At 32.9% G+C, this 24576-nt stretch overlaps 1 protein-coding gene across 5 annotated transcripts in view; it reads right to left on the reverse strand.

The window, feature by feature from the left end:
* The window catches only part of LOC145241544 (D-beta-hydroxybutyrate dehydrogenase, mitochondrial-like), a 47522-nt gene extending 30303 nt beyond the window's left edge, over positions 1 to 17219 (reverse strand). The window contains exons 1-5 of one of the 5 annotated variants that reach the window (XM_080104608.1): positions 16866 to 17219; positions 15293 to 15356; positions 12019 to 12126; positions 9781 to 10033; positions 1677 to 1883 (exon numbers count right to left, since the gene is read on the reverse strand). In XM_080104608.1, coding sequence (XP_079960734.1) covers positions 1677 to 1883; positions 9781 to 10000 — 427 coding nt within the window. In that variant the 5' untranslated portion in view covers positions 10001 to 10033; positions 12019 to 12126; positions 15293 to 15356; positions 16866 to 17219. Of the gene's footprint in view, positions 1 to 1676; positions 1884 to 9780; positions 10034 to 12018; positions 12127 to 15292; positions 15471 to 16800 lie in introns of those variants that run through there. The other 4 variants (XM_080104609.1, XM_080104611.1, XM_080104612.1 and 1 more) reach the window with 4 other exon arrangements.
* Between the last annotated feature and the right edge of the window lie 7357 nt (positions 17220 to 24576).

Raw genomic sequence — 24576 nt, forward strand, 5'->3', positions numbered from 1 at the left:
ACTCTACACCGCCGATTATCACTCTACACCGCCAGACACAGCAGGCTATAACTCTACACCGCCAATTATCACTCTACACCGCCAGACACAGCCGGCTATAACTCTACACCACCGATTATCACTCTACACTGCCAGACACAGCCGGCTATAACTCTACACCGCCGATTATCACTCTACACCGCCAGACACAGCAGGCTATAACTCTACACCGCCGATTATCACTCTACACCGCCAGACACAGCCGGCTATAACTCTACACCACCGATTATCACTCTACACTGCCAGACACAGCCGGCTATAACTCTACACCGTCGATTATCACTCTACACCGCCAGACACAGCAGGCTATAACTCTACACCGCCAATTATCACTCTACACCGCCAGACACAGCCGGCTATAACTCTACACCACCGATTATCACTCTACACTGCCAGACACAGCCGGCTATAACTCTACACCGCCGATTATCACTCTACACTGCCAGACACAGCCGGCTATAACTCTACACCGCCGATTATCACTCTACACCGCCAGACACAGCTGGCTATAACTCTACACCGCCGATTATCACTCTACACCGCCAGACACAGCCGGCTATAACTCTACACCACCGATTATCACTCTACACTGCCAGACACAGCCGGCTATAACTCTACACCGCCGATTATCACTCTACACCGCCAGACACAGCCGGCTATAACTCTACACCACCGATTATCACTCTACACTGCCAGACACAGCCGGCTATAACTCTACACCACCGATTATCACTCTACACTGCCAGACACAGCCGGCTATAACTCTACACCGCCGATTATCACTCTACACTGCCAGACACAGCAGGTTATAACTCTACACCACCGATTATCACTCTACACTGCCAGACACAGCTGGCTATAGCTCTACACCGCCGATTATCACTCTACACTGCCAGACACAGCTGGCTATAACTCTACACCGCCGATTTATCACTCTACGCCGCCAGACACAGCCGGCTATCACTCTACACAGCTGGTTATCACTCTACACCGCCAGACACAGCCAGTCAATTATAACTCTACACCATCAGACACAGCTAGCTATCACTATAAACTTATAACACAGTTAATTCATTCATATGTAAATTAATGCATATCAAACTACAGCACTAAGAAATGATATGAGAATGATGTATTTTTTCTTTTGTTGACCTCAGATAAAGTATAATGGCATTGTCACATAAGGAGCTACTGTGATTCAGGGGCCAGAATTTTAGGAGCACTCTTAGTGGGTAGTTGTGCAACAAGATGTTTGTTATGATAGATGTGTTCTGCAAGTTTTAAAGACAGGTTAGATCTGTTGAACTCAAAGAAATATTAACTTTTGACAGTATAGGAAGATGTGTGTTGAAAAGGAGACTGTGATGGTGTGGTCACATTGAAAGAATGGATGAGAGTCTTGGGTTCATAGATATAGAGGAAGCAGTGTCAGTTTACAAAGATAGACCGAGGAAAACTTAGGTGGAAGTGATAAGTTTGGACTTGAAAGAAAGAGTGATAAATAATAACCTGGTCAGAGATAGATTAGTCTGAAAATCAATTTCTACAGACCCTTCAGTCCATGCTAAGATGTAAAACGAATGTTAAACCAGATGATGATGTTTGATTTTTTAAATGTGATAAAAACAATTCTTTACCTTTTTCACAGCAAAATTCTCGTATAATACCAGCACATTGTCTGACAGATTCTTTGTCGCAGACATCAAGTTTGAGGACATGCAATTGTGAATGACGCGCGCAGTATTCAGGCAATTCCAGTGCTTTACTAGAATAAGGATCTAAGCACCCTGCAAATACTTGGTAGTTTTGCTCAAGGAGATACTTGGCAAGTTCAAAACCAAATCCTAAAACAATAAATGACAAAGTAATTTATTTTTATAACAATAAAATAGAAAATAAACAACATACAAAGTAATGTCATGAATAACCTCCCTTCACTGAAAACTCTCCAGTCTTTAGAAAAGCAACTTTCATAAGCACTTCAGAATTAAAAGCAGTAAATTTTACAATAACAAAATTTTGGGGGTTATACACAGAGATCCAAAAAAGTTGTCAAAAAACAAATATATAACAAACTAGCAGGGCTACCCGGCGTTGCTCGGGACCGTATAAACAATGAAAAAACAAAAGCAGATATTGAACATATGTTTTATTCTTAGGGGAGAGGAATCTTTCATCTCAAGTTTTAGCGTTACAAACAAACATTTGTCTTTTATATATATAGATAATGACAGGTTTTTTGGGGGCCCCCCTCGAAGATAACTGATCAGTTGACCAACTTCTAGTGGTCCGTTTGACGTGAAATTTCGATATTTGTCATCCGGGTGATGGGGCTTCGATATGATACCAAATTTGTCAAGTTTGGTTCCGTCTGTCAAAAGTTTTAGCGTTACAAACAAACATACATACATACACACAGACGTTTAGCTTTTATATATATAGAAGATGTTATCAAAAACAACAGAAGTTACTTTCCTACATAACGGGATAAGTTTTTAGTGTTTTTATTAAATTTAAGATGTTTATTTGGCTCGAAAAACATACAGTGTTTATCGATGTATTTGAAAAATACAAATAGCAGCGAACTCTCTGTTGAACACGGTAAGTTTGGGAAAAGGAGTTAAAACTAAACAACTATACAAAATGCTGTTAGAAACCCACCGAATATATGTCAGCCTATGTCACAATATCATATATTCAGTGAGTTACTGTGACATAGGCTGACATATATTCGGTGGGTTTCTAACAGCATTTTGTATAATTTTTTAGTTTGGACTCATTTTCTCAAACTTATTCACCAGCGAGCTCGCCGCCATTTGTCTTTTTCAAATACACCGATAAACACTGCATGCTTTTTTCGGACTGATTAAACATTTTACATTAAATAAAAATACTAAAAACTTATCCAGTTAGGTAGAAAAGTAACTTATCTTGCTTTGATAACATTTATTTGTTATATATTTGTTTTTAGACAACTTTTTTGAATTAATATGTAAAGTAAAACAAAACCATAATTTCAAAGTAGTGTCAAGCAGCATTTTTTCTTTTAGAATTTCTTTAAAAATAATTAACAAAAGATTAAAAATTATTTAATAAAAATAAAATAATTAAAAATGATTTAATGAAAATGAAAAGATTAAAAATCATTTAATTTTAATAAATATAAAGCAGCAGGACCTGTGAAAATTCCACAGCGGACTCTTTCATATGTAATATATTGATGTTGGCATTCTTTGGATGTTCAGTGTAAATAGAGACGTCCTGATATTATTGTAGCTCTTTTGTTAAAACTGCAAAAGTATTTATCTAAGCTAGCAGGGACGCCCGGCATAGCCCGGTCATAAAATATGCTTAAATATGATATTTTAATTTATGCAGATTTCCTATATATTATTATAGAGTCAATTTTCTATAGATTCTTATATATTATAAAGTTGGGATTTCAAAAATAAAAAAATATATCCATATGACTTGGGTTCATCAGCTTGAATCAAAACTGAAATCAAAACATATGAAGAAAAAAATATATATATATATATAACTTGAGTTCCTTACGCTATAATCAAAACTGAAACCAAAACTTATGAAGAATTTTTTGGTAATTACAAGAAATGGAAGGTCATAACAATTAAACGACAGTCACTTGGAAGCAAAAAGATGTAAGCATGACACACAAAATAACATGGTATCGCATTAATATATAGATAAAATATTATATATATCATATTAATTAATATGAATATATATCATATTAATATATAGATAAAATATTATTATATATATCATATATATATCATATTAATTAATATGAATATATATATTAATATATAGATAAAATATTATTATATATATCATATTAATTAATATGAATATATATCATATTAATATATAGATAAAATATAGCTAAAAAAGTAGATGAAAAAGATTAAGAATTATTAAATAATAAACAAATAAATAAAAGACAATGAAAATTAAAAAATTACAAGTTATGACGCTTACTTAGAATTACATTGGATTAAAAAAACAAAAATACAGAAAAAATATCTTTATGATATACATACTCAAAACTGCATAAATTGCTAAAGTATTTTGCATTTAATTAAGAGAATCAAATTTTATGATTTCTAATGATTAAAATTTTTTCATTATTTTGAATACAAACACAATCTCTGTAGTCAACTTGAATTGTAACCCTTGACTTTTGCCAAAATTCAAAACAATATGGCTGCTCCCTGCGTCGTCCTTGTTTCCTCATAAAGTTTGAGTTTTTAAATTAAAGAAAACAAAAAACTTCTCTCGATCAATTTATATGATTTTTTGGAGTATGACATCTTCATTCCATGATGAGTATGTACATCATAAAGATTTTTTTGTATTTCTATATTTTTAACTAAGCGTAATTTGAAATAAGCTAAAAAAATCTATATATCTATAAAAGTGAAAGTGTCTGTCTGTGTGTGTATGTGTTTGTGTATGTACATTTTCCTACCAAACTACTCTGTCAACTTTCGACCTACTGACTCAAGATTTGACATAAGGGGTATTGAGATTTGGGAAAATCTTTAATCGGTTTTTGGCCAGACATTTGGCTGTCAAGAGGTTAAAGTTCAACGATTTGACCATTGAAAACTCTACCAAACTCATCCACCAATTTTGGGTCGAAACACTTGAAATTTCAAATGTAGGTTACTTGGATATGGGTTAAACGTTTTAATTTGATTTGAGCCCAAAACAATAAATTTTAAGGGGTCAAAATTGCGATCAAATTTGAAAAACGTTTGACCTCTGCAGTCTCTACCAAATTACTTAGCCAATTTCTGGTCTAAACATTTGAAATTTTACATAAATGTATTCAGAGATAATGCAAGCTTTTGAATCGGTTTTTGGTTGAAAATTTGAGCTGCTAAAGAGTCAAAGTTCAAATTATTTGACCTTTGCGGTGTCTAGCAACCTACTCAGTCAATTTTTGGTCTAAACATTTGAAATTTTATATAACGGGTATTCAAAGATGCCGAAAGCATTTTAATCAGTTTTGGGGCGAAAATTTTGCTGCCAAAAGGTCAAAGTTGAAAGAGTTGACCTTTGCAGATTCTACCAAACTCTTCCGCCAATTTGGGGTCTGAACACTTTAAATTTGAGATATAGATAACTTGGACATGGGTCAAACTTTTTATTTTGATTTGAGACCAAAACAATAAATTTTAAGGGGTCAAAATTTGGGTCAAAGTAAAAAAAAAAAATTACCTCTGTGGTCGCTACCAAATTACTCAGACAATTTCTGATCAAAACATTTGACATTTTACATAAAGGGTAATCACACATAGGGCAAGTTATGAAAAGTAGATAGGGCCCGAGCAAAGCCAGGCTGAACTGCTAGTTATTTTATAAAAAAAAATAAATGAGCTAATGAAAATAAAAAAATTATTTAATAAAATATTTAAAAAAAATATTTAATGAAAATGAAAACATTAAAAAATTATTTAATAAAAAATATTTGGTTATAGTCAGCTAACGTACTTCGTAACTTCCAGTGTAGTGCAACTGGAAACGGACACAAAGCAAATCAATTCCTTCACTTTTATTGTACTTCAGTATTTCTATTGTAGAATGATTTATTGAATATAAATAAAATAGAATAAAAAGACGTTATTGAAAAGTGTACAATAAGAATTAACAAAATTATAAAAAGATAAAAATAACACAATTAGTCTTTTTTGATAGTCAGCTACAAGAATTCCTGTAGTGCAGAGAATCAAAGCCAACTATTTTGGGAATATTATGTATTGGATACGTTTTTTTATGATGCTTGAAATTTTGTTATCCTGAGTTCAATAATTTCATTTGTTATTTTGATTTCAATAATTTCATTTGTTATTTTAATTTCAATAACTTCATTTGTTATTTTAATTTCAATAACTTCATTTGTTATTTTGATTTCAATAATTTCATTTGTTATTTTGATTTTAATAATTTCATTTGTTATTTTGATTTTAATAATTTTATTTGTTATTTTGATTTTAATAATTTCATTTGTTATTTTGATTTTAATAATTTTATTTGTTATTTTGATTTCAATAATTTCATTTGTTATTTTGATTTCAATAATTTCATTTGTTATTTTGATTTCAATAATTTCATTTGTTATTTTGATTTCAATAATTTCATTTGTTATTTTGATTTCAATAATTTCATTTGCTATTTTGATTTCAATAATTTCATTTGCTATCTTGATTTCAATAATTTCATTTGTTATTTTGATTTCAATAATTTAATTTGTTATTTTGCTTTCAATAATTTCATTTGTTATTTTGCTTTCAATAATTTTATTTGTTATTTTGATTTCAATAATTTCATTTGCTATTTTGATTTCAATAATTTCATTTGATATTTTAATTTCAATAATTTTATTTGTTATTTTGATTTTAATAATTTCATTTGTTATCTTGATTTCAATAATTTCATTGGTTATTTTGATTTCAATAATTTCATTTGTTATTTTGATTTCAATAATTTCATTGGTTATTTTGATTTCAATAATTTCATTTGTTATTTTGATTTCAATAATTTCATTTGTTATTTTGATTTCAATAATTTCATTTGTTATTTTGATTTCAATAATTTCATTTGTTATTTTGATTTCAATAATTTCATTTGTTATTTTGATTTCAATAATTTCATTTGTTATTTTAATTTCAATAATTTCATTTGTTATTTTGATTTCAATAATTTCATTTATTATTTTGATTTCAATAATTTCATTTATTATCTTGATTTCAATAATTTTATTTGTTATTTTGATTTCAATAATTTCATTTGTTATTTTAATTTCAATAATTTCATTTGTTATTTTGATTTCAATAATTTCATTTGTTATTTTGATTTCAATAATTTTATTTGTTATTTTGATTTCAATAATTTCATTTGTTATTTTAATTTCAATAATTTCATTTATTATCTTGATTTCAATAATTTCATTTGTTATTTTGATTTCAATAATTTATTTTTATAATTTCATAATTGTATACTTTTCAATAATTTTATCTTATATTTTATTTCAATAAATCGCTTCACAATAGAAATACTGAAGAACAATAAAAGTGAAGAAACTGATTTGCTTTGTTATCGCTTCTATTTAGCTGACCATAACATACATATATATATATATATATATATATATATATATATATATATATATATATATATATATATATTAGTGATGGGACGCTTTCAATATTTTTCTTGATTCCAATATAATTACTACTTCCATATTAAATTCCATATTCTGATACAATTACTGATTCTGATTCTTTATAAATCTCTAAATATGTAACTATAAATTTGTTATTTTTCACGATTACCATAAAAATGTTAAATTTGCAAATATTTTCTCAAATGTAAAATACATGCGTAAGGAATCTATCGATTTTAGATTTTCATTATTTTATCATTACTATAAACAGTAGAAGATTTTGCTTTAAACAAAATCAAATAAAAAAACTAATTAACAGAATCGTTTTTAGCATCGGAAAATAGGCACAAAGTTTTCTGATTTTGATACGGATTCTGATACTCTCAGTAGTTCTGATTTTTACGATTACCGATTCCAATTAATCGTCCCAATACTAATATACACACACACACACATATATATATATATATATATATATATATATACACACATACAAAAAGCTGTTTGATGGTACAAAACTTATAGATTCTTTTTGAAGAAAATTGGCGGCAAAACCCAAGGGCCTTTTTCATCAGGAGTTAATCGTTGATCTATAGAAAAAAATAAATAAAATACCTTGCAAGAGCAGACTTAATTGAGTGTGCATGTAAATTTTTACAGAGGGTGAGAAAAAACAAAAAGGAAGGATGGGTGGGAATACAAATAAAATAAAATATTTACAATTATATAAAACATTGGGGACAAAGGGGAGAGTTAAAATATATTCCCAAATAAGTCTAATGACCTAACGAATTCTTAACAACTAGAGGAAATGCAGACTTTACACCAAAGACCAAACGTAGAACAACGGGCGGGAAGCAATTTGACACAGATTTAATGATTCATTTACCCAAACACTGACCGGTCTCCCCAATCCGAGGGACCTTTAAGTAGACAGGATACCTGGAGGAACCAAAGACCACAAGAGAATTGTATTTTTTAACTTTATTTTAAATAATAAATCTGTTTGGTCTTTGGTGTAAAGTCTGCATTTCCCCTAGTTGTTAAGAATGGTTTATCTTACATCACAAAAAGTAATGTAATTTACAAATTTAATTTTCAGTGCACTGTTGACTATGTGGGTCAAACCTTCTTAAATTTGCAGACTCGAATCAACCAACATGTTCCAGCAAACATAAGATTGGGCAAGCCTTGTTGCTCTTACTCCCTTGGAATTTGCCATTGGCCAACACCTCCATGAAAATCCAGCATGTGCCAATGTGTATAAAATTGAGTGTTTTAGAATTTTGCACCAGGCTGACTCTCAAAATCACTTGATTTTGGAGTCGGTCTCCATTGTCCTATGCAGACCTTCTCTCTGTCGACAGAAAGAATTCGTTAGGTCATTAAACTTATTTGAGGATATATTTTAACTCTCCCCTTTACCCCACTTGTAAATATATTTTATATAATTGTAAATATTTTATTTCATTCGTATTCCCACCCGTCCTTCCTTCTTTTTTTTTCTCTTCCTCGGTACAACTTTGCACGCACACCCCATTAAGTCTGCTCTTGCGAGATATTTTATTTATTTATTTTCTATGGATCAACGATTAACTCCTGATGAATCTGTTGATGAAGGGGGCCCCTCAGGTTTTGCCGGCTATTTTCTTCAAAACACACACACACACATATATATATATGAGCAAACAGTTAATAAAATATGTTAAAAAACACTTTGAAATGAGTTAAAAACATATTTAATCTGAAAAGGAAACACTAGATAAATGGATAGTCCTTAATCCGCGGAGTTTCAAAGAAATACTCTCCTTCTCATCAGAGGGTAGGAATTAGCAAAATGCGGGATCGGATTTTGCATGCAGAAGTATTTGATCAAACAACAAGTAAGTCAAAGATCTTACTTGAAAATAAAATAAGTTAAGCAGAGGGAATATGGTAAAGAAAAAGGTGATTACACATGAATGGATAGTCTGGAAGATAAAAAATCCAGTGACGGTAAAATCCAAATGTAAAACTTCAAGAAAGTTAAAAGAATTTCCATTTGTACAAGTAAAATCCAAGGAAATCCCGTAATTGGAAGAAGATGGTCCATAATAATCCAAAGGCAGAAATCCATGGAATAATTCACAAAAATGTGTACAAGGAAAAAAATAATATTAATAAAAGAAAAATAAGATATGCTTTTCACTCTACTTCCGAGACATAACTATAAATAAAAAAGATCTGGGAAGAGAAAGGAGAGAGAAAAAAAAAATGATAAAGTTAAATATAAAATAAAGGGAATATATATATATATGAATGGAAATGTATAAAAAAGAATACGAAAAGTATAAAAGCTTATAACTTTTCTTTATTTGTTTTCAATTGGTGACGTGCAGGAATACAAAATAATATTATGAAAAAAAATTAAAAAACTTTTTTTTACAGGTACATAATTTTCGACTGATCCTTCAGTCTTCATCGGTGTAGTGAAAATATGAGCATACACGGGGAAAAGGGGAATGGAAAAGGAAGGAGGAAGAACCAAATAAATAAATAAAAAACAACTTTACCCGAGTCACAGCCAGTTACGAACACAGCTTTTTCATTGACAGGAAGGATTTTTGAATTGAGCGAGACAATATTTCGATAGGCAATGTAGATTGTTACGAAACAAACGATTTGCAGAATAATGCCATTTTGATACAGGGTATAAATGAAACAGAAGGCAGCAGCGATAAAGAGAATTTCATACATCAGCACTGGAGTCTTGCGTTCCTCAGGCCTCGCCATCGTCAACGTCGTGGCTTTTGTTATTTATATGAACTGTAGAAAATAAAAAGTATATATAGAGGGTGATTTTTTTTCAGAGGCAGCGAACTTTAAATTGACAATTCTATTTTCTTTAATTGCAGATTTGGAAACCATCAGTTATTTTGAGTTAAGCTTAGTTTGGCAATTCATTATGAAGAGACTGACAGCTGAGCAGCATTTGCAAATTGTGCTAATTTATTTGGAAAATCATTTTGAAACATTTGATGAATGAATAATTTCACGAAATGTACCAGTCAACTGGACACCTGATTCATGCAATTTAACCGCATTTCTTTCGTTCATTTTCTTTGGGAATATGTGAAGTCCTATGTCTATACTGATAAACCAGACATAATAGACCACTTTCCACAGAACATTTGATGCATTACTGCCGAAACACAGCCTAATTTAATGCATGAAGTTGTGAAACTTAGGTCTCTAGATCACACCATATTTGCAACTACACTGGTCATATGCCCAGAATTGTATTTAAATCATTAAATGGCAAAAATTAATCTTTGGAATACAGATGCATATAATAAAAATATTTTTCTTTTAATTTAATTTTTATTTAAAGTTTGCTGCCTCAAAAAAAAAAAAATAAATAAATAAATAAATAAAAATACATGATATATATATATATATATATATATATATATATATATATATATATATATATATATATATATATTAATTTTATTTTTATTGAGGACTATTATTCTCATCTTTTCTTAGTTGAGGATAACAGTCCGCAATAAAAATAAAATTAATAAATAATACTCATCTCAATAAATTCCAATTAAATAATATACAGGGTGACCCCCCAAAAAACAAAAGCTAAATGGAGGCCATCTAGGACATATGCTGTAGAACGGAGAAAAAAAGGCCAACGACCCTTGTGTTTTGATGTGATGTTTTGAATATAATAAACTAGTTATAACCAAAGTTTCATTTCATTCGGACAAAACACTAAGAAACGGGGCCTAATTAGAGTTGGGGCCCGTTTTTTGGGGTCACCCTGTATATATATATATATATATATATATATATATATATATATATATATATATATATATATATATATTATTTGGATTAAAAAATAAATTAGTGAAATTTTTACTTTTTGTTGCTCTACTCTTCTGACTATAAATACATCTAAAACCAAGTATATAGTTAAATGCGACATTTAAGTGCAAGTCCAGAATTCCACCTACCGTATATTTCGGCATATAAGACAACTCTTAAAGTTAAAAATCACATTTAAAACCAATATTTCATAAGATACTGGGTGTTTCTATCTCTAACCTAGGCTAAACAAACATGGTTTCATGATCTAGCAGTCGTCTTATACAATCGATATATGATAAAGTTATTAAAATTTGCTTCAATTTTGTATCTTGTCTTATCTGATGGTCGCCTTATACACTGAAATATACGGTAATTAATAAAACAAAAATACAAAACATTCTTTAAGATGTATATACCCATCACAGAATGAAAATATCATATTCCAAAAATCACACAAATTGATCAAGTATTTTTTTATATAGAAAAACATGTTTTATGATTTTTAGCAATTTTAATACTAAATTGTAACCATTACAAGACTGATATTGATCTTGGTAGTTCAAATTGAATTGTCTTCCTTTATTTATTAAATATGACAAATCAAGACACAACGTTCTTGGTTCCTTATAAAATTTAATTTTCTTGGTTAAAAATAAAATTTATGTGATTTTTTGGAATCTGACATTTTCATTACATCATAAAGATTTTTCTTTATTTTTATTTTTTAATTATATTGAACAATTTTTTTTTTTGAAACACAATATTTAGTAATTCAAAAATTATATATGTTTTAAGCTTATGACATGCTGAATATTATTGGTATCAAAACATGTTAATAAAAAATAAAAAAACACTAATTATATGTAAGAAATTTTAGATAAGGATTAATTATTTGCATTATTTGGATTCTTCAGAAAAGTAGTTCTCACCTTGAGAGTTATTTTCACAATGTTTTGGTTGACGTAACCTTCAACCTTCTTCGGGTGTATCTTGTCGAATTCAGGAGTATTTCTGAAACAGCTCGGAGGTTAAATTGACTGAAACATCATGAAAATAACACTTAAGATGAGAACAGTAGTCCAAAGAATACAAATAATATGAATACTTGTAAATTAGTATATCAGCTAATTTCCAATATGGTGGTATGATCGATAAAAAAAAAGGAGAATGAAAACAAGGTGCAACAAAAAGAACAGCAAAAAGAAATAAAATCAGTGTTTGTCCATAAAAAAAAATGTATGGATGAAATATGACAATTCAAAATAAATTAACATAAAGTCTCTTTGATATACTTATTCATCAAGCAACAATAGGTATCTATACCAAAAATTAGAGAAAATTATCGAGTTATATCGAATTATTGAATTATCGATTTTAATCAAAAATATAAATCAGTTTTATTATATTTTTGATTGGGCATGTATTACAGGGTGACCCCCAAAAAACAGAGAACATTCAATTGTTTTTTGTTTTTTCGTTTTTTTTTACATAGGCATCACCACTTATCAAGGCAAAGAGGCCACTCAAGGATAAGGGTTAAAGAGTGTACAGTAGACAGTGGACAATATAGTAATCATTAGTAATGAAAATTTGGTAAATTTGATAACTCATATAGAGCGGCTCATCAAGAACTTATTTACGTTAGACTTGAACACAACCATATTGTAGTCAGCCGGAAAGCAGGAAAACGGAAGAAAATTCCACAGGCGTGCAGTTCTAAGAAAGAAGCTTTGTTCATGGAATCTACGTTTAGGTTTAGGCACAGATAAAGAGTGGGGGGAATTATTGATAGTGTTTACAGCTAGACGAGTGTTTCTTGTGAAAGTTTGGCGAGGGAGGACCATAGATTGAAGCTCAGTTGAACACCTTCCATGAAAACAACGATACATCAGAGACAAACTCGCAACATCTCTTCTGTGAGATAGAGGTTGCAAGGAAGAGAAAAGGACATCTCCTACGAGGCTACAAAGTCTATTTTGAACTCTATCAAGGCAGGACAAATCCTTTCTAGCAGCTCCTGCCCAGATGTGGCAACAATATTCCATCCTTGGACGTACCTAGCTCTTATATAGATAGAGAATAGCATCAGCAGTGAGATATTTACCGGATCGATAGAAAGATCCCACCATTTTTCCAGCAGCTGTGGCAACAGATTTGATGTACGTATTCCATTTAAGATCAGGAGTAAAGGTCAAGCCCAGAAGCCTGTCAAAACTTGAGGCCTCCCCAAGACGAGAGACATTCATTTTAATTGATGCCAGATGGGGATCAGAACGTTGATGATGTAAAGATAGAAGCTTGGTTTTAGATGCATTAAAAGTAATCAGCCACTCCTTTCCCCATTGTACAACATGATCAAGATCAGAGGAGAGAGAATCGGAGAGAACTTGGTCGTTTACTGTCTTAGATGTGCTACCATAGATGGTAGTGTCATCAGCAAAAATGTCTACGAATGATGTAAGGATGTGATTTGGAAGATCATTAATGTAGATCAGGAAAAGAGTTGGGCCCAGGATGGAATCCTGAGGGACTCCAGCATTTATACTGTGAGCTTCTGATTTTTGCCCATCAACTACTACTCTTATGAACCTATCAGAGAGAAATGATTTAATAATTGAGAAGATATTTCCAGCTATACCATAGCTGGAGATCTTGTGAAGTAAATCTTTATGCCATACCTTATCAAAGGCCTTTGATATGTCAAGAGCAATTGCCCTAGAAAGGTTGCCTCTGTCGAGAGATTCGCTAATCCTATGAGATATAACTGTAAGCACATCTGCTGTAGATCTAGCAGAACGGAAACCATATTGTGTGTCACTAAGAAGGTTATTTTTGCTGAGATGGTTGATTACTTCTCTATTTAACACAGATTCCAGCAACTTACTCATGACACACAGGAGACTTATTGGCCTGTACTGAGAGGGGGATGAACGATCACCTGAATTCTTAAATACAGGGCATACTGATGAGATTTTCCAGGGTGATGGGAAGCAATTCTCCTTAAGACAACGTTTAAACAGTTTTGTAAGTATGGGTGCTAGTTCTGGTTGAAGTTTTTTGAGTACTATAATTGGAATATCGTCATGGCCGGTTGCTTTACTGGAATCAAGGTTTTTGATTAGCTTGGCAACATCACATACAGATATTTGTATATCACATAGTGTGTTTTCTGATACAGGAGGAAATATTGGGGGTTGGCGGCCTTGGTCGCAAAGGGTAGAATTTGCTGCAAAGTTCTTGGCAAAGAGTTTGGCTTTGTCTGATGCTGACGAGATTAACTCAGGTCCATTGATGATAGTTGGGATGGAGCACACGCTTCTGTTCAAGATTCTGTTTGCAATTTGCCAAAACTGGTGGGAACCAAGCCGCTGCTCAGCTACTTTGGACTTGACGGACTGAGCATACAACTCTCTTGCGTTCTTTATTACTTTCTTACAATGGCTGCTGGCAGTCCTGAAAGCGGCTTTAGTTTCCATACATCTGGTAATGTTCTGGTAATATTTACCTTTCAATTTATTTTAATAAATATTACTCTAAATACTGCTTTTAATTTGTGGTCTTGTCTTTACGTTCTTACCTTTCGTTCAAGATTTCTTGGAATTTACCCCTTCCTCCCTCCAATAAACCTTTTTTTTTTTTTTTTTTTTTATTTTGCACCAACGCCGGTGGTGAGGAAGAGGGGATTCCAGTTACATGTGCCATATTTAGCCTTTTTTTGGCGTTTTTTCGTTATTGGAAAACAAGATGGGCGCCCGCCCGGCGCCACTAACAAATGATAGTGATTACGTTGGATACTGAATGTCTTCAAATACGGATGTGTGTTTGCGCAACAAATAAATGCGATATTCGTCCTCAGCGTACCCGAAAACCTTTATAAATCGACAAATTAAAGGTGAATGCCGAGGGGTCGGTAAAATAAAAATTTACCAAAAATATTTATGAACTGGCTTTGTAAACAAAGAAGTGCGACTCTTAACGAAAGCCTAATTGTCATGTCGCAGTTCCAAAAATTACGAAAAACGATACGGCTTGATGTGGTGGAGCAGCTCGACATCAAGAAAGCAACTGTTCGAACTATCAGACTTGCACGAACATAAGTAAAAAACAAAAAAAATCACACCATAAGAAGCAAGCACTAAGCAGTGCCTTCAGTAATATAGACAAAAAATAAATAAATAAGTCATATAATTACATAGTACTTACCGGGACAACACGAATCTTCCGAAATAAAACAAAGGGGGGTTGAAATGTCCGACGTGGAAGGTATCTAAATTTAAATAAATAAATAAAAACAGGTGGTTTTGACTTTCTTATTTTTATTCAGTCGGTGTTAATTCGCGTTAACAAATGGCTTCTAGGAAAAGAAAATGAAACTATCGACGACTTTTTTTAGTTTCGTTTCGGTTCATCCGGTATGATAAAAATAACGAAACTATACTTACGCCGACGAGAGGTAAAAATAATGTTAAAAATAAAACAAAAAAAAAAAACAAATAATAATTATGGGGTACTTATGCAGAGTACGACGGATCGTACTGAAATAAATAAAATAACAACAATGATAAATTGTTAGGTGGAAGCACAGAATACTTACAAAAAACACCCTTCCCTCCCCATGTTAAGAATGGCTTTCAAAATAATAACGTTATTATTTTAGCTCGGTGGCAAAAGTGCACAAGTACCTGAGTTTTAAAAACTAATCTGTACTTTCACCTAACAATTTAATAAATAAATGTTAACGTAAAAAATTAATTTAACTAAGCAATCCTTTTAAACAAGAAGAGAAAAAGAAAAATCGTGTCTACAGTTTATATTCTGCATAAGTATTGTAGATGCGGGATGTTATGGATTAAAAAGGGGATAAATTATCCACCCTGAAAAAAATCAGATTCTACTTTTGGGGGCGATTTTCGCGGAAAAAATTACTTTAAAACTTAGGGTGAAATGATCTCTACATTTAAAAGGATCCCTCATTTCTAGCGTATTTAAAGCAACTAACAGTTTTTACTTTCTTTTTTACTATGAGAGAAAAGTTTTTGGGAAAGGGCATGCTTTTAGGCAATTACATGTGGTTTTACGACCTCGCCAGTCAAACTCATGATTAGTGATAAAAAAATTGACTACATGAAATGATCCGACCAAGATCAAAGTGTAGAATCTGTTCTTCAGATGCTGCATTGTGCAATGCTGCACTTTCATTTCTTGTTCTCTTTCGGTGGAGGAGCATTGGAGCATCCTTCACGACTGAGACAATTTTTATTTTTGTACCTTTTCTCCACGTTAAAAAACGACCCTGGTGTCTGACTCTGTCCCTGTGGGGAGGCATTGTAAATAGGTACATGAAATGACCCGGAAATTGGGAGGGGAGGTCATTTATCTTAAATGTACATACGAAATTGGTCCCATCTCTAAATTATTAAATAATTGCTTTTATTTATTTACTTATTTATTTATTTATGTTTTCTTCTTTCTCCTTAATTTTTCTGTAAGTTCAGTGAACACTGTTCTTGCGTAATTGCTTGAAAAAGTAGAATCTAATTATTTGGAACTATGGGTGATTTCAGTGGAAGGTGTTATCTACAAAATTACGGAAACAGTATTTATGTTTATTATGTCAGAGTCATAAAGATCCAATAGTTACTAAATAAATGCAAAAAAAAAAAAAAAAAAGTGTGAAATGGCATTATATAACAACCGAAAACAAGACTGACCTGGAAAAAACAAACAAACATATAAACGTGACACGTGACAATTAACGACATCGTTAAATACTCACATGTTGGCTACGTACGAAAAGTACGGAAGGCCATCGACATCAACATCTGACGTTTTGTTTGTTGTATATTTCAATCAATAAACATGAAGTTTATCCAAGTTTATACGAAAAATCTGAGGATATTGCTAGCTTGTCGCCGTCCATACTCGATGTTATCAAAATGATGACGTCATCTGGTACTGGCTTACATCGGTGATCATTTAAACTGTACGAGCCTTTTTCAAGCCTCGCACAAAAACACACATTCACATTTCAAGCTATGTCATATACATACGCGCACACAAACATACGCGCCCACGTCCACACACACGTAAATTTATTCACATTCGCATACATACACTCACATTCACGTGTATATACACATGCGCTAACGCACACATATGTATTCACACACGCACACACGAGCGCACAAGGGACAACGTCACTTCCGCTTTCTAAGGAATTATACATATGCACAAATGACCACCGGAAACGAGTATAAAACAAAGAGACAAGCTGTTTCTAACCCTTTTAGGACCAACTCTCGACCAGAGAGGTTGGGCTAACCAGCCGCCTCCCTTTCGGGAGGCGCATGTTCGCGCGCATCAACACCCCTGCGACTATGTATGGGGCACGAGCTAACAGACCGTATGTACACATTCACACTCTTTCTCTCTCTATCTACTACTGGTCCCTGAGAGCACCTTCGTGTAGCTGACTACTAACTGACGTCAACTCTCATATCCTCTTTGTCTACACGCTGGACTATCATTCTCAATTTTCACTACAACACTTATTTCTCTTCCCACGCGCGAACAAACGATAGTAACCCGAACTTGAGATGAAAACACATTTCCTTTTCTTGCTACAACACCAGTCGTGCAACGAACATTGGTTACATACGCGCGGACATGAACACATGTTATAACTAAAACATTCATTCTTTCAACAGCAAATAAACGACGTTTATCTTATCCATCAATTGAGTCTTTGTTTCCTTCAGTTCCATTCGTTTCATTATTCTTTTGTAACGGGATTGGGGTATTTATATATCCTAGTCCCCTACAAAACCAATGCATTTCACGTGAAAACATACTTACGTACTTACGTGTCATGTCGTATTCTGTATAAATTCCAAAAATTACTAAAAATGATTCAGTAGAAAAATAATTACAAGTAAAAATAGGAGTTATCGAGTTTTATGATGTTTTAACGTGGAAGAATTTTGCGACCAATACAGCATGACAAACATGGGAGGTAACACTCGACTTAAATTCAATTAAGGTTCGCCAACTTACGACACGATCTGGGAACATAACTGTGGCAATTTTTTATTTAAAATACTTCTTACAAATTATCTACTGGATCATTTTTTGTAATTTTTGGAGTTTATACTAATTTCAGAAGTTGTAAATTAGTAATTTCTCCCTGACAAGTAAGTATGTAATAAAGTTTCCATTTAAAATGCGTTTGTTTAAAAAATCACTCACCAATATAAAACCAACATTCCTGACGAAGGTCGAAGGCTACACCAACCGAAATGTTGCACAGATAACACTCAAGATGAGAACTATATTCCGATGAAAACAAGTCATATAAACAATCAGCTTTAAATCTAAAAAATTCAGAACTGTAAAACTTATTAGCGTGTAATAATTCCAATTTTGGTATTTGGAATGAAAGCTATATATATATATATATATATATATATATATATATATATATATATATATATATATATATATATATATATATATACCACTAGTGGGAGTGCCTGGCATTGCTCGGGTGTTTAGGTGTTATAGTAAGGAACCCCGTGAGGGGGGAGATCAAAAGACCTGTAGCCATTGCCCAGGTGTGTATAGGTGGTGTAGTAAGGAACCTGGGGGGGATGGGATAAAAAAAGTGGTAGTAGGGGGAGGGGCGACGATCAAAACAACAGTAGGCAGAGGTGTTAACAAAAAATTGGTAGTAGGCAAGCAGGCTTGAACCTGTAACATGAAGGAGAGAAATGGTTAAAAAAAAAAACGTGATGTCTTAGTGGATGTCTCCATCCAGTGGCTTAGCAAGGGGGAGGTCAGGAGCTGGTCTGCCCCGGGTGGCAAGTGCCAGGGAGCAGCATATTAAGAGGGTAAAAAAAAATAAATAAAAATAAACGAAAACTAACAAAAAATCTGAAATTTTATGCTGAAAAGGTTGTAAAACATCAGGACTTTTAGAGGTATCGGAATCAGAAAAATGCATCCCTATTTTACGAGCAGCCCATGTCAGGGGGCGGCATTTTGAGAGGGTAAAAATAGAAAAAATAAATAAAATAAATAAAGCTAATTTTATACCGAAAAGTTTTTAAAAAATCAGAACTTTTGTGGGGTATTGGAATCGGAAAAGTGTGTCCCTATATTACGAGTGGCACATGTCAGGGGATGACATTTTGAGAGGGTAAAAATAAAAAATAGAAAAAATAAATAAAAATGAACAAAAAATCTGAATTTTTATACCGAAAAGATTGTAAAAAATCGGAACTTTTGGAGGTATCGGAATAGGAAAAATGTGTCCCTAATTTACAATTCCAAAAGTGATTGTTTAAAATTTTTAATTTAATTTTTCATTATTGGTACTTGGTATAAATATTTATTGCTTTTAAATTATCACTACAACTGAAATGATAATAACATCAAAATACGATGTAAATTTATTTTATTTGTAAAACAAAGTTTTAAAAAGAAGTTGCATAAATTCTCTAGGTAACCTTTCAAAGAAAGTAGTTGATTTACATGTTCCAAAAAATGTTGAAAAATTAAATAAAACATTTCTATCAAGAAAAATGCTTTCAAACATCACTGATAATTAAATGATACAACGGAAAATTAGAAACAGAAAATGACATAATTTTTGAATTGTAGAAACATTAAGTAAGTACGGAATAAAAATCGACTGTAAACAGATTTTATGATCGTTATACTTATATAGGGATATAATTTTTGATGTTATTTTTTTTCTTGCTAGACTGTACACTGAACAGTCGACTTTCTAATTTCGTTTTACTAAAATTTGCGTTTCATTCTATATTTTACATCTGTTCGTGGCCATCATCTTGCGTACATTGAGATTAATGATAGAATTTGCGCTATGCTTGTTCGGTAGGGATCTGCCGCTGTGCAGCACCTTGATCATGAATTCAAGGAAGTAGTCCAATCAGGAACAAAAACAAAAGGCGACATTAGAAAGCTAACTAAAAAATGGTTCTATCGGGAATTGTGCAATGGTGAGAAAACTTTGAAAACATGGATGGTGTATTCTCCTTCCAGAGAAGCCTTATTTATCTTCTGCTGCAGACTGTTTTCAACTGGAGTGTTGATTTTTCTTCTGATGTGGGTTTTACGAATTGGTGAAAATTAAACCCAAAAGTATATGAACATGAAGCTAGCACATCTCATGCTCAAGCGTTTCTCAACTGGAAGGATCTAGAGATCCGACTTGCTGAAGGAAAGGTAGTTGACAAAGTAAAAGTAGAGCAAGATCTTATTGAGAAGGAAACTAAGAAGTGGCGGGAAATTCTAACTAGATTGCTGGACATTATCAGGTTTCTTGCCAAGCAGGATCTGGCACTATGGTGTCACCAGGAAGACATCCATAATGATGAAAGAGATCAAGAAAACAAAAAGGGAATTTTATAGAATTGGTAAATTTATTGGCCAAGTATGACTCTGTGCTCTGTGAACATTTGGTAAAAGTTAACCTGGAAAAGAAAATCGCTATTTCTTATCTATAACCAGAAATTCAAAATGAATTTGTGAGCATTTTGGCAAAGCAGGTGAGAAAGAAAATCATCGATCAGATCAAAGAAAGCAAATATTTTTGTATAATTTTAGCACTCTGGATGTATCTCACAAGGACCAGATGAGTGAGGTGTTGCGCTACGTAAAAATTGATGAAAATAAAATGACAGTGGAGGAGTTGTTTCTCTGTTCCATCGAGACAAAAGTTTCTAAACTGATTTCGAGAGAACTGGAGAACAATAGGATTCAGATTGGTGACTATTGGCCAGACATTTGACAATGCTGCTTTTATGGCAGGCCACCGATCGAGTGTGCAGAAAAGAATCTCCGAAATCAACCCAAAAGCTCTATTTGTGCCATGCACTAACCATTCATTAAGTCTGGCTTGTGTACATGCCGCTTCTCTAGCAAGATGCATCTTTAATTCTCAACTCAGTATTGTCGTTTCTGTTTCTTTTATTTCTGAACCTTTGGAAAAAAAGATGCATCTGATCTTATGGTTGCATTTTCTCCTTCTTCTGTGAGCTGTTCCAGGGCAATGACGACTGCCAATAATTTTTTACCACTACTCGACTACTCCATCTAGTTTCCACAGTATGCTTGATACTTAGACCGGTTAACTGAATCAAGATATCCCAGCGATGTGTAGAAGCAGAAAACAACAGGAATAACAGGTTCAGTATGCTCAAAAATGTAACAGGGGTCCGCTTGAATTATAAAAAATGACAATAAAATATTAAATACAAAAAGTAACATCGTTTTTCATGCTTCGAAAACTCCTCATAACCTTTAAATCACTATATATATATATATATATATATATATATATATATATATATATATATATATTCACCATGGAGTTAGGTAAGATGTTTGTTCACATTACATTTACATTTCTGGATCATTCTTTTCTTTTAGTTAAAAAGAATCTGATTATATCAAATATTCGTTCAGTAATATAGCCAGAACACTTTGACATAAAAATAGGGGGTCAGTAAATTGCACTCATGAAAAGATTTCCGTGTCCCACATTAAAAAGGGTCTGAGTCGTGATTTGACCTTTATTGATTCGATCTGGAATGACCCACCTCGTTCCTTGAAAATTCAAGAATTATTTAGTTTCATTTTTTGCTGTTTAAACTTTGGATTCCACTTGTCTTCATCTCATGATAAGATAAAAGTAAATGCAAGTTCACTTTTGATAGCGAGAAAAAAAAAAAAAAAAGGTGCCTTTTGAAGAGAATGAACAGAAAAGATCGCAGTGCTTGTTTACATTGGTGATTTTTTTAAGTCAACACATTTCAGGTGAAAACATTATTACTTACTCACGTGTCATGGTGAAATTAGTATAAATTCAAAAAATTATGACAAATGGTCATGTAAAAAAATAATTGCAAATAAAAGCAGAATTTATTTTTTTATTTTTTTATTGCATTTTCACCCCAAACAAGGCACATTGCCACTTTGTTGTAGGGGGGCTACTATCAGATAGATAAGCATCAGGGCTACTTTGTAGGGAGTTGGGCAGCAAGATGTCGGTTCACGTTACACTTGAACTTCTGCATGTCAGTACAGTTGGGGAAGCAGGGACCTGGAATGGAATTCCAAAGTCTAGCGGTTCTGGGGAAGAAACTACTGGAGTAAAAGACTCTCTTACATCTAGGGATCTCTACCGTGAAGGGGTGTTGTGCAACCAATTCAGTATTATGACAAACAAGGGAAATAACCCTTGACTTAAGTTGACTTAGATCAAAGGTCAGCCATCTTTAAACACGATATCTGGGAATGTAATTGTGGATGATTTTTTTTATTTAAAATAGTACTATCACATCATTTAAGTATGTAATAATGTTTTCACCTGAAAGGCGTCACCAGTGTAAATAAGTGCTAAGATTGCTTTATTCATTTTTTTAATTGGCTTATAAAGTTGGAATTTTTTATATTTACTTCCTGGGAAGGTGCTGCTATGACAAAGTACAAGATGAATTGGAGTAAATGCATTGAGGACATTGCCAAGGCTGCTGCAAAGGAGATTAGCTCCCTTTACCATGCTAGAAAATTACTCCCACCAAAGAGTATCTTATTTCATTACAAAGCCACAATTCGCTCATGCATGGAGTATTGTTACATCTGGGTTGGTACATCAACATAAATAGTCTCAAATCTGATAGGTACCACACTATTTGCCAAGCTCCAACCTCTGTTCCATCATTGAAATGTTGCATACCTGTGTCTGTTTTACAAATACTTTAATGGAATGTGCTCTGATGTACATATTCTCGATGAATCCAAGAAGCAGCAAAATCCCACCCCTTCACTGTTGAAATACACAGATGATGAAAAGCCTTTTACTCTAATATTTTGTTCCTTCAGATTGTTAAACTATGGAATTCTCTCCTTGTTGCCTGCTTCTCTGACTGTGCTAGCATGCAGAAGGTTAAATGTAATTTGAACAAACATCTCGGTGCTCAACTCCCCACATTCCCCTGTCATACATAAAACAAATAAACCAAACACTTAAAACTTATGATTGAAAATATAAAAAGCTTGAAGAATAAAACCCTACAAAATAACTGGATGCAACATGAATACTATTTCCTGAATAATACCTGGATTCGGCATTAAATAACCCGAAAAGGGTTAATATGCCGTAAAACAAAACAACCAAACCATCTTTGCAGCAGTATAAACAATGTCCTCAATGTATCTATATATCTATACAAGTGAAATTGTCTGTCTGTATGTGTGTGTGTCTGTGTGTGTAAATTTCCCTACCAAACTACTCTGTCAATTTTCAGTCTACAGACTCGAGATTTGATTTAAGGGGTATTGAGAGTTGGAAAAATCTTTTTAATCGGTTTTCGGTCAGAAATTTGGCTGTTAAGGCGTCAAAGTTCAACGATTTGACCTTTGAAAACTCTACCAAACTTCCCCACCAATTTTGGGTCCAAACACTTGAAATTTTAGATGTAGGTTACTTGGACATGGATGAAACTTTTTAATTTGATTTCAGCCTGAAACAATAAATGTTAAGGGGTCAGAATTGGGATCAAAGTTAAGCAAAAATTGACCTCTGCAGTATTTACCAAGTTATTCAGCCAATTTTTTATTTAAACATTTGAAATTTTACATAAAGTGTATTCAGACATAGGGCAAACTTTTTAATCAGTTTTGGGGGTGAAAATTTGGCTGCCAAGAGGTTAAAGTTGAAAGAGTTGCCCTTGACTCTATCAAACTCCTCCGCCAATTTTGGATCTAAACACTTGAAATTTTAGATGTAGGTTACCTGGACATGAGTCAAACTTTTTAATATTTTAATTTTTTTCTTTTTATATATACATATGCACATAAAGTCATGTACAGTACATAGAGCCTGAGCAAAGCCTGGCTGAACTGCTAGTTTACTATAATTAGATATACACACGTCTATAATACATATGCAAATGAATGTATGAACATGGGGACAGTCATAATAAACATATGAACTCAATTTCTCCATATGCAGAGTGGAACGATAAAATTGTCGCCCTAGAAAAGACGACGTGATTCCATTTCTGTTTAATGAAACCTGGTTTCCTTTTTTGCTGCAGATCATCTACTAGTTGGCCAGTTGTGTACAAATTCCAAGAGTGATAAGAGCCTTCTATCATGTCTGACAGTGAAACGATGTTCACCGAGCAAGATCGGAGATGCGCCGCTGTACAACTCATGCTACGGGGCCTGGGCAACAAAGTTCAAGCAAAGACCATATGGGGGGCAACCCCACATATAAGACCATTGCTCTTGTAGAAATCAGTTATTGGTCACTGGAGGGGAAACCCTTCAAATCAATTGTCACTATCCAGCTCCCCTACACCCCAGGCAGCTGGTTCCCATTTCCCCGATCTCTCCACATCAAAAAATGGCCTTGTGCCTATTTTGCTCAGTGAGGAAGCAAATAAATACAAACTCGG

The sequence above is a fragment of the Euprymna scolopes genome, chromosome 20 (assembly GCF_053919585.1).
Source record: "Euprymna scolopes isolate OS-2025 chromosome 20, ASM5391958v1, whole genome shotgun sequence".
Lineage (NCBI taxonomy): Eukaryota > Metazoa > Mollusca > Cephalopoda > Sepiida > Sepiolidae > Euprymna > Euprymna scolopes.